Source organism: Fukomys damarensis, unplaced genomic scaffold (assembly GCF_012274545.1).
Source record: "Fukomys damarensis isolate Sample0158 unplaced genomic scaffold, DMR_v1.0_HiC HiC_scaffold_32, whole genome shotgun sequence".
NCBI classification, from domain to species: domain Eukaryota; kingdom Metazoa; phylum Chordata; class Mammalia; order Rodentia; family Bathyergidae; genus Fukomys; species Fukomys damarensis.
The window spans coordinates 43980844-43992290 of record NW_022900944.1 but is presented as its reverse complement, the minus strand read 5'-3'; the positions used below and the strand labels follow the sequence as shown (position 1 = coordinate 43992290).

At 41.6% G+C, this 11447-nt stretch overlaps 1 protein-coding gene across 3 annotated transcripts in view; it reads right to left on the bottom strand.

Moving 5' to 3' along the window:
* Positions 1-7365: 7365 nt before the first annotated feature.
* LOC104858279 (1-phosphatidylinositol 4,5-bisphosphate phosphodiesterase gamma-2) overlaps positions 7366-11447 on the bottom strand; it is an 18097-nt gene continuing 14015 nt past the window's right edge. For 2 of the 3 annotated variants that reach the window (XM_033757811.1, XM_033757812.1), the window contains exons 2-3: positions 8178-8362; positions 7366-7440 (exon numbers count right to left, since the gene is read on the bottom strand). In XM_033757811.1, coding sequence (XP_033613702.1) covers positions 7398-7440; positions 8178-8362 — 228 coding nt within the window. In that variant the 3' untranslated portion in view covers positions 7366-7397. Of the gene's footprint in view, positions 7441-8177; positions 8478-11447 lie in introns of those variants that run through there. The other variant, XM_033757810.1, reaches the window with a different exon arrangement.

The following is an 11447-nucleotide window of genomic DNA, read 5'->3' as shown; positions in this document are numbered from 1 at the left end:
TATATATATATATATATATATTTGAGACAGGGTCTCACTATGTAGCTGATACTGACCTGGAACTCACTGTATAGCCCAGGCTGATCTCAAACTCACAGCAATCCTCCTGCCTCAGCCTCCCAAGTGCCGGGATTACAGGCGTGCACCACAACTCCTGGCCCAATTACATTTTTAGAAAAACAAAAAAATCCTAAAACTCATACAAAACCACAAATAGCAAAAGCAAATTTGACAAAGGATGAAGTTGGAGACCTCAACACTTCCTGATCACAAAACTATAACCATCCAAACCAAACGGTACTGACATAAAGATTAATGGAACAGATTAGAGGGCCCAGAAATAAACTCACACTTCTATGGTCCACTGATCTTTGCCACGGGTGGCAACAATGCCCAGAGGGGAAAGGATAGCCCCACAAATGATGAAATGGTACCCTTCTGACAAACTACACACAAGAATCAACTCAAACTGATTAGAGATTTAAACGCAATACTAAGCCATGAATACCTAGAAAGAAACATAAAAGAAAAGATTCATGACACTGGTCTTGGCAGTGATTTCTGGGTTGTACCCCCATAAGCACAGGCAACAAAAGCCAATATAGACAGTAGGACTACATGACACTGAAAGGCTTCCGCACACCAAAGGAGACAATCCACAGAGTGAAGAGCAAACCTAGGCAATGGAGAAAAGATTTGCAAATCCTACATCTGCTAAGAGGACAATATCTAAAACACCTAACTCCTACAAATCAGTAGCAAAAAAAGAGTTCACAGGTAAAGGACTTGAAGAGGCGTTTCTCCAGAGAAACATTCAAATGGCCAACAGATGCATGAAAAGACGCTCTACATTGTGAATAATGAGAAAAACGCAAATCAAAACCGCAATGAAATGACATGCAACACCTGTAAAGATGGGAATTATTAAGGGAAAATGAGTACAAGGAGTGTTGCTGAGAATCCCTGTGCACTGTTGGTGAGAAGGTAAAATGGTACGGCCACCGTGGAAATCAGGTGAGAGAGTCTTCAAAACAGAAACACCATATGTTCCAGCGATCCCACTTCTGGGTGTTTATTAAAAAAAAAAAATCAGAATCAGAGATACAGGGTATGATCAAAAGAAACAATATATAGAGAGTCTGCCAAAAATGTACATACACTTCAAGCAGTTCACTGTGCTAATCATTATCTGGATGCTACTGGCCACCACTCTGAGTACCTCTTATAATTGTAGAAGCCAAAGGTGACTTGTTTTAATTGCATGATGTCTCAATAAATTTAGTGTTAAAATACTTATGCAAGGTTTTTTCCCTGATGTGTATACATTTTTGGTGAATATATTACAGTAAAAGGCATATTCCCCTCAAAATACTTCCCTTTGCTCAAACACACTCATCCCGTCGTGTCTGACAATTTCTAAAGCAGTTCTGAAAATCCTCCTCGGTGTTTGTAGCTGAGCTTTCATGGCTGTCTCGATGTCCTCCTAAATTCATTCAAAATGTTTTCAGCAATTTCTGTGAAATAAAAATCTGTACTGCAAACATGTGCTAATAAATCTTTTCAAAGTTTAAAAAATGTGCTGTGTATGCTCATCCACCCATTCACCGGATCTGGTACCATGTGACTTCTGATTCTTCGCCAAACTCAAAATAACCATAAAAGGAAACATTTTCAGTTGATTCAGGTCCCCGAGGCAGCCATGACAACACAAATGAAGACACAAAGGAGAACTTCCTAGAACTGCTTCAGGAAGTAACGAGAATGACGTAGGGAGTGTTCTGAGGGAGAAGAATGGCAATGTGTCTTTCACTGTAATAAAGTTTTCTTAATGTAAGCATTCACTGTCTCTTTGGACCATATCTCATACGTGCACTCTCATGTGTATTGCAGCATCGTTAACATCAGCCAAGTCATTATTCACACGTACCTCTCTATGTCCGTGGAGAGATGGACGGGGGAACGTGGCATAGACATGCAGTGGCATATTAAGCCACCAACAAGCAGTCCTGTTATGTGGCATAACATGGATGGATTTCACAGGTACTATGCTGAGCAAAATAAGGCCAGTTACAGAAAGACAAACAGTAACTTGTGATTCCACGGACACAGGTATCAAACTCATCGCAGAGGTGGAAAGTGGAATGTGATGCCTAGGGGAGGAGAACTGGGGAGTCGCCCCTCCGTGGAGAGGAAGTTTCAGTCACACTGGAGGAATGAGTTCTAGAGATCGGCTTTTTCCGGAGACCTACTCTTTTGTATAACTTTGTTTTCTCTTGGCTGTTTTGTAGAAGTTGTTCGTAAAACCTTCCGGCTCTGATGCCTTCTAGGAAGCAAGTCGTTGGCCACCATTTCCACTTCTTTGGTGATAACTCGATTGGTCATCTTTAGTAGTTTTATTTTAACGAAATATTACCTACTTTCCCCAGCTCCAAATGTCTTCATATAAAGTTAAGAATAGTTTTTCCCTTTCTTTTTAAATCTCCACTCAATGGCTGCTCATCTTTTTTATTCTTGGCGTTGTTCATTTGTGCTTTCTTTTCTTTCTCTTTTGTCATTTTTTTATTGGTGTTTTTTACAAAGAACCATTTATCAAATCTTTTAGGTTTTAGTCCTCTATTTCAGAAATTTCTTTCATGTGTATGTATTTTGAGGGGGTTTTACTAGCTTTAAATTAAAGCTGAGCTCATTTATTTTCAGTTTTTCTTATTTTTCAGTAAGTGCTTTTAAAACTAGTTTTTCTGTGCAGAAGTTTTGTCCCTTCCACTTAGCCTAAAAATATTTTAGAAATAGCTTTTAAGATTATCAAGCGTAAGAACTTCTGGGGGTATCTTTGCGGGACTCTCTGGGCAGTAATGCATTAGAGCGATCACAGTGGACTCCCCTTCCCTGCCCTGGTGTCCGGTCGGTACACACGAATGTGCTGCACTTGAACAGAATTCGTGCACTCTGAGTTCACACTTCAGCTCCCATTGGTGAGATGGTGGTGTGCACCTGACCGGGCCTGTGTCACTCACATGTGCCTTGGCCTTGCCTGGTGTTTTCTTCCTTTGCAGTTTTCTGAGGGAGAGCTCTCCGTCCGTCAGTGTAGTTGTGAAACTGCTGTCCCGCCCCCAGCCAACTGTGTGATTCTCAGAGCTACACTGCAAGCCATATAAGGGCTGGGGGTCTTCACAGTTCGTTGGTGCTTAGGGAAAATCTACCTTGAATTATAATTTGCCTGATATTAACAGTGCCACGGCGGCTTTGCTTTTATTAAAATTTTCCTGGTGTATCTTTTTATATTAACTTCATTTTTCCTTCCTCTCCTTTTATTGAAAACAAAAATGGAAAGAACCAGATAACAACCTCTTCTTGTTACCCAGAACTATCAGTTGCTTGCATTTTGCGCTGTTTATTTCAGTTCCTCCCTCCCCACCTCTCTCTTCTCTTCTGCTCCCTCCCCACCTTGCTTATTCTCCCCTTCCTTCCTCCCCCGACACCCGCCCTGCTCCTCTCCGCCTCATTGTTACTTGTGTATTCCTCTGATCCGCCACGCAGGAAGTCTGAATATGGCTGTATCCCTTTTTGACAGCACAGGCCTTCTTTTGCTTTCGTACCAGGCAGAGCAATGCTTCCAGTCTTTAAAAAAGAAATGAAGGGGGCGACACAGCCAGAGATCCCTGTCCCCGCTGCAGTCCCTCCACTTCTGACTGAAGTCCCTCCACGCTCTTACTCAAAACCCATCTTGATTTGGAGACGTTTCCCTCCCTCTGTTTCTATCCCTTTACCCCTCTGTCCAGCCGTTTGCTATAAGGCAATGTATAATGTCTTGTGTGCTTGTTTGTGTCTTCTTAATTTGGGATTTTATGAATGTATATAAATTATTTCAGCAGGTAGCACTGTTCTGTATTCTTTCTCCTATTACATTGTACGAATGTATCCTGTTAATAATGTTTCCACAACGTTACATAAATGTGCTGTGTTACCACCCTGTATCCTTCCATCTCACGAACATCCCACATTTTACCTCCACTGTATGTTAATTTATATAGTTCTGCTTCTTCCTTTGTTGCATTTGTGTGTATATCTGGCTTCTTTAACTCAGCTCGTACTGATGTGACCCATGCAGTTAAATGTAGTTGTAACTCAGTCATTAGTCGTGGCTGTATAGCGCTCCACTGAGCCAATACACATAATTTACCCACGCTTTAGTTGTGGACATATAAGGCTCCTTTATGAACACTCCTGTACCTGTGTTTTGGTGAATGTACATGCCTCCACATTAGGAACATGCTTAGAAGTAGAGCTGCGGGTTTTAGGGTATGTAGATGCTTAACTTCAGTAGAGAGTGTTAAACTTGTTTATAATGTCCTTTGTACCAATTTACACAACCACCAGCGTGCCATGTGCTCTACGTTCTTGTCAACACTTAGCATCATTAGGCTTTTTAATTTCTGCCACTCTAATAAAGGCACAGTAGTACTAGTACAGTTAGAATCAGTGGAGCTAAGGAAGTCACTCCCTTCTGTCCATTTAATTCTAAGCAGTACTCTATGCCCACTCCTCCTTCCATTGTCCCAAGAGAGGCAAAGAAAAGAACAAAACCCAGGAGACCTCTGATGTTCTAGGCGCCAGCACGTGGGTGTTGAACACCCAACCTGACTGTCACCTTCACCCTGCTCCCGCCTCATGAAGGGTTTGTAAATATGTGCTACATGTCACTAACATAATTAGATCAGAGTGAATTCTGGGACAGACGTGTGTTGAGACTTCCTGAGATACCACAGCACCCTGTCAATCATTCCTGTCCAACATACCCCGGGATTCAGAGGACGGCCCCTGGATTGCGATACTTATCCTTTCAATTGCCTAAGCCTGATTTACGGGGGTTGCTACAGCTCCTGTTTCCATGTCCCATGACCTGTGTGCAGTACTTTTGCTTTTTTTGCACCGCAGTTCAGACCTGCCCTGAGCACCACTTCCTGTGACCTTCAATGACGATAGCTTCTTGCCCCTTGCTACTACTGGGTGTCCACCTGGCAATCCCTTCCCCCTTGTATATAAGACTGGACTACATCTGCCCATTCCATGGTAACACTAACAGTTCAGGGTTTTAATTTTCCCTTTCCCTTATAAATAATGAGTGAATACTTTATTATTACAGACGGCTAAGTTAAGTAGAGATATTATAGGCAGTGAGACAGGGCTGAGCCGGGAAGGAGTTAGTGCAGAAAATAAGAACACATCCCATCTGTGGCTGGAGGCACATTGGTTGAAGGTCAGGCCTCAAGACAAAGAAGGAATGACAAAGCCTACATACCTCCCGAGGGATAAACGATATGTGACACTCAGTATTACCTGGTCCAAGGAATTCGAGATAGGCACCAGTCACCCAGGCTGGTGACCAGGACCTCCTGACTCATCTCTTCCAAAAAAGATCCTTGTCCTTTCCATGTCTGCTTGCTTCATGACTTGCTTCCCTAACTGGATCAAGGTGGGGGTCAGATTTCAAATCCAGTGGTGATACTGACTTAAATTTTCTCACTAGATTTTTTTTAAGGCAAAACTAGTGGACAGTATCCACAAGGCAGTGATCCACTGAACCATCCCAGGACACAAATTCCATCTCCTGGACAGGAATCACAAGAATAACTCACACAATGAAAGATGTAGAGACCCTACAGAAATAGAAGATCTGGACAGCTATTAGCCTGTCTGTGTATTGTTCTTTAAACCCTCCTTTGAACCAACTGCAACATTTTTTGGTCTCTGTGTTAACTCCTAAGTTAAAGTTGATGTACGTTCATTTTACATCCTTGCATCTGGCCAAATCCATTTCTTCCAATGATCACTTAGCCATTCTAATTTCCTCTGCTTTTTTCTATTCCGTGTCCACTTCCACTGCAGAGGTTTGCCCTAGGATGTTTTGAAGTCTTGGACAGAAGCTCTGATGGCTGGCAGTCAGGAATGGGACTGTCATAGGCCGTACAACATGGCTTCCTGTGTGCCGGGGACTATTGGTAAGAAAGCAAAGTGACTGATGGTGCTAGTGTATGCTGTCACCTTCCTGAGAAACACAGAAGATTCTAGCAGCCTCGCTGCTCCTCCCATCCCTGAACATTCCTCATGAATGCAGTCGTGTATTTATTTCAGAAGTCTGGGTTTCTATACAGTTTTGCTGAAAGGACTTGCATGTGATATGTAGAATAAAGACAATATTTTTATTCACTTATGTTTTTTCTCAGATACTGGAAATCAAACCCAGAGCCTCATTCATGCTAGGCAAGTGCTGTCACTGAGCTACCAGAAATCTATTTTTAAGAAGAATTGTAACCGTATCTATCTCCTGGCTGAATTACATCTTTGTTTCATTCCAAACCATAAAAATGAACAGCAGTTTAAAAACAAAAAGTTCTGGGAAGATTGCTGTATTCATCCAGACAAAATTTTTATTTTTTCAAATTTGATACAGCTGTTTAGTCTTCATATCAACAGCCACCATCTGTGTGACTCATTCACATAATTCTCTATGTACACATAAGCACATCCTATTTACATAAAAATAAATTACACCTTACTAATAAAGCTAAAAGTGCAGCTTTTGAAAGTCTAGAAACAAGTCTAAAAGAAGAAATGTGGAAATGTCTAAGATAGGACCAGTGTAGAATCTCTCTTCAAGGTTATCTTTTGAAAATTAAAAACCAAGGACAAATCGCTGAGTAGTTTTTTAAATGCCAGTTTTGTAATTTTTATATTTCTGAATACAATTCTAACTTTACACTGTCTAGGACATGGCTTTTAGATTTTCCTGAAAGTTCAGTGTTATACAAGTTAATGGTGAAGTTACAGGTTTTTAAAATAAAAAGGATTAGGATCCCTTCTAGATACAATTCATCATTTAGTGGCCCTAGATCAGCAATCTTAAAATGTTAGGCTCAGATACCTCTTAAGTGAATTTTGAAAATCTGGCTATCATATCCCCTTGTACATTTCTAAATTGATCTCTAAAGTTTCTCATCATAAGTAGCTGCAAAGGACATAAGGGCTTTCATATCGTACATGTTGTATCATCAAAAAAAAATCCTATACAGCATATAGGCCATGCATAAAAGGCTTAACTAAATGAGAATTCTGTTGTTTTTATTCAATGAAGTTTGGAACATGAGAGGCCAAACACGAGGAACACATTTTTGGGGTCCTCTATGAAGAATATAAGTTAAGAAATTGTCCCAGGTGCAAATATTAACAGGAAGTTAACCCAACTTGTGCCCTTTGGGGCATCTTCACGGATGTCATCTTGGTGGCAGACTTGGAGAGGGTGATGTCACACAGTAGCCTCTTACAGGGGATTGAACAGAGCACAGTCCTCTGTGTAACACACATGCACACACCACACCCTTATATGTGTACACTGGCTTCTAAGAGTAGAACTTGCTGTTGCTGACTCTCTTCTCTCGCAACCTGAAATGAAACAGACTTCACCATCACCAGCAGGGCAGATGATACAGACTCTGCAGAACCCTGGAACATTTGGGGTCATGTGTGCCTGGGTGGCATGGGGCTGAGGGTCAGAGGAGGTGCTCTGAGCTCCTACAAGACACTGCAACTGAGAGAGGTTCAACCATCTTGTTGCTAAAAAGGGGGAGCAGCGGCACAGTGAAAATACTGTGGGGAAGAGCTGCCCTTGGAGGCTGCCGTTAGCATCTGCACCCAGATAATGGATGCTTGATTGCTCCCTAGCATACTGTGTGAGGTATCCATGGATGCCCTTCTAGCCCGTCACCTGACTTGGCACAGCCAGGAGCCTCCCTCGTTCAGGGGGATCTCCCTGCTCTCCAGTCTCCTGCTACCAGCCTATTGCATTCTTAGGGACTCAAGTAGGATTCCTTAAAAATCAATGGTCATTGGACTGTGATGTAGCAGTGGTAGAGCATTTGCCTAGCATCCATGAGGCCCTGGGTTCCATCCCCAGCACAATAACAAAAAAATGATCTATTTTCACTGTTACATTGAAATGGCCTATAGAGGAGAGTTCTGTTTAGGGAGTAGAAGGTGCTTGTGGTGATAAGTTTGTTTATAGAGCAGAGAGAAGAACCATAATCAAAGGTACAGAAGAATTTCTAAAGAAAGTATGGGTAGGCTGGGGCTTCCTAAAGTTTTGCCCTATGACCAGCAGCAAGTGAGAGTGGCTAGCCTACCTTCGGTTGCACTTCTCCTGGTACAGCTGAAGCTGGTTCTCATTGACGTTGAACTCTTTGACCAGGGCATCCCGGTTGGCACTGCGCAAGTTCTGATGTGTGTCATACAGAAATAGCTGATTGTTTAGCTCTTCTTGCCGTCTCCGCAGCTGGCGACAGGAGGAGTAGAGTTCTTCCTCGCTCTCCTGGAGAGTAGGGGAGAGAATAACCATGTGGTGCTATCTTCCATACCAGCCCACGGGACGCAGTGTCCCACACGTGTGCCCAAAGGGAGCAGAGGGCACAGGTTTAGCAACTGGGATTATCCTAGAAAAATCCAAGGCCTGTTTTAGCTCAAGATAAAACTGAATTATATGGGAAGCTGGCCATTTATAAAATCGTTGGTCTTCACCACGTTGCTTTATCTCTAAACACTGAAATAATACAGTGAATGTTTGGCAGTCCAGTCTAGTTTTCCTTGATCTGAAAACTACAAAGGTAGCCAAAAATCTGTGCGCATGAGGATGGGTGCAGGACAGTCTGAGGACAGGCAGGAAGTAGCTAACTTTAGACCTTATGAGAGCTTTAAAAGTCAGAGTAACAGGCTACAACAAATGTGGAAAACACTGCTAAGGGAAAGACTAATCTTTAAAGATCACATATATACATTGCTAAAACAGATTCATAGAAAGATTAATAGTTACCAGGGGAAAGAGAGGGTGTGACAATGAATAAGCACAAGGTTTCTCTCCAAAGTGATGAAAATGTCCCAAAATTGAGTGTGATGATGGCTTATGTAAGTAGCTGGAAATGACTTGCTACTTTTTTCTTCAGCTGAACATCTGTGTCCATAAGTGATACTGAACTGTGGCTGTGTAGAGTAGGTGGAGAGCTAGGATTTCTACCATTCTCTGGTTTTGGTATGAAAATTACAAGGCTTCGAGACAATTGCAGAATCTCCATTTTTCTAGTAATATCAGTGGAATTAAATCAGAATTATATTCTTGAAATTCTAATAGAACTCAGCTAGAAAAACTATCTAGATCTGATACTTGTTTTATCTAATAGGGGTTTTTCACCCTTCCAGTGACTTCTGTAGGACTCTGCCTCCCACTTTTGCGTTTTTTTTCTCAGAACAATTTTGGCCCATTTACATGCTTTAAGGCAATCATCCCGATGTGTAGTTTACTATCTGGGGTTCAGTCTCCTGTCCAAACTTTATTCTTGGGTGCTTTTGCTTAGGTGGTTTTGTATTTTAATAGACAAAGGGTTGCTTGATGGGTCTTTTTTATTAACTATGACATTTTTTGTATAATTTTTTATTTGTGTTTCATTTAATTGGCTTTTACCTCTGGTTTTACTGTTGGTATTTGAAAAGTTCTTATTGTGAATACTCAGTGTGTAAGTCCTTAGTATGTACGTTCTTGCAGGTCTTAAGGCAAGCACTTTTTAAATACATGCAAACCTGAGAGAGATTGTAGATTTAATTGCAGATCATTAAAAAGAGCAGGTATCATAAAGTTTTTAGTTTCCCAGTGCATATAAAAGTTATATATATTTATACTATGCTGGAGTTTATTGGGTATGCAGTAGCATTATGTCCAAAATCAGTGTACAGACCTTCATTTAAAATACTTCATTTAAATACTAATAGTCACTTGAGCCTTCAGAAAACCATAATCTTTCTGGTACTGGAAGTCTTGATGGATTCTGGCTGATCAGGGTGGTGTCTGTTGAAGGTTGAGAACAGTGAATGCTGTCAAGAAGGATTGTAATTTACTTTACCTTGATTCAGCAGAAGAATCACTATCTATGGTAGCTGTAGTCTTACCAAATCTATTTCTTAAATAATAAGACTTGAAGGTTAAAATGGCTCCTTGATCCATGGGCCACAGAATGGACGTTGCATTAGCAGGTGTGAAAACAACAGTAATCTTTGCTCATCTGTACTAGAGCCTCTGGGTGACCAGGTGCATTGTTCCCTGATGGAGACAGTTTCTTTCCTTAAACCTCCTGAGCCAATCTCCACCAGCTTCACACTCTTCCGCTGCAGCTTCCTCACCTCTCAGCCTCACCGCGCTGCTGAAGGTCAGGGCCTTGCTCCAGATGAGGCCTTGGCATAGGGAGGTGGTCTGGTCCGTCCAGCCCACTGGAACTGGCTCCATACCAGCAGTAAGGCTGTTTCCTTGTCATTCATGTGTTCCCTGGGGGAATACTCGATTTCCTCCCAAAACCATTCCTTAGAGGCCTAAGTTTCAGCCTGACGTGGGTCTCCACATGCCTTCCTTGCAAATCTGAATCCCGTCTAGTTCGGACTTTAGTCGGAGATGTGTGGCTGTTTCACTGGAACACTGAGAGGACACTGTGGCATTGTTACTTGTATCTCCAGACATAGAGAGGCCAAGGAAAAGCAGGAGGACCGGACAAGGGACCAGTCGGTGTGGCCCTGGGAACACACGCAGTGCTCGCCAGCTACATGGGTGCAGTCTGCAGTGCCAAAACAATTACAATAGTAATGTGAAAGAGTACAGATCGTCCTAACAGATACAGCAGTAATAGAAATGTTTGAAATGTTGTCAGGATTATCAAAATGTGACAAAGTGAGTACACGAGGTAGGGACAAAGGGCACCAGACATTTGCTCAATATAGGGATGCCTCACACCTTCAGTGGGTTACAATAAAGCTGTATCTGTGAAGTGAATCAAAATGAAGTGTGTCTGTACAGTTATGGTGTGAATGTTTTCCAACTTCCTGAGTCGTGTACTTGTATAGGAAGTTCTTATGTAGGAAATTCTTTTCAAATAGTGAGGATTTTCACCAACTTTTTTATCTTTCTAGGGGATGGGGGTTTAAGCTCAGAGGTGGTGTGCCTGCCTCTCATGGGCAAGGTCCTGAGTTCGATCCCCAGTACCAGGGAGGAAAAATTCATCAGGGGCTATGTAGCCATAGAATGACTTATAAAGTCATTTTTTTAAATGTAGCAAAATTTTCTTTCTGACCTACTATGCAACCAAGTTCATAAAATTCCCAAGACAAAGAAGAAAACAATATATTATCCCATTTTTATGATGTTAAGTTGTATATATCTTACATCAAATGAAAATCTCCTGTCCGTGGTGATTTTTTTTCTATACTAGATCATTCAAATTCTGAAAGATTTTTCATTATCTAGTTGGCTTTGTAGAAACATTTACATATTTTGGTTCTGTTCTGTATATCCTGATGACTCCTATGCTCCCTGGCAAACCAAGCATTTTTATCATTACATATTCTGAATGCTCTTTAGTTCT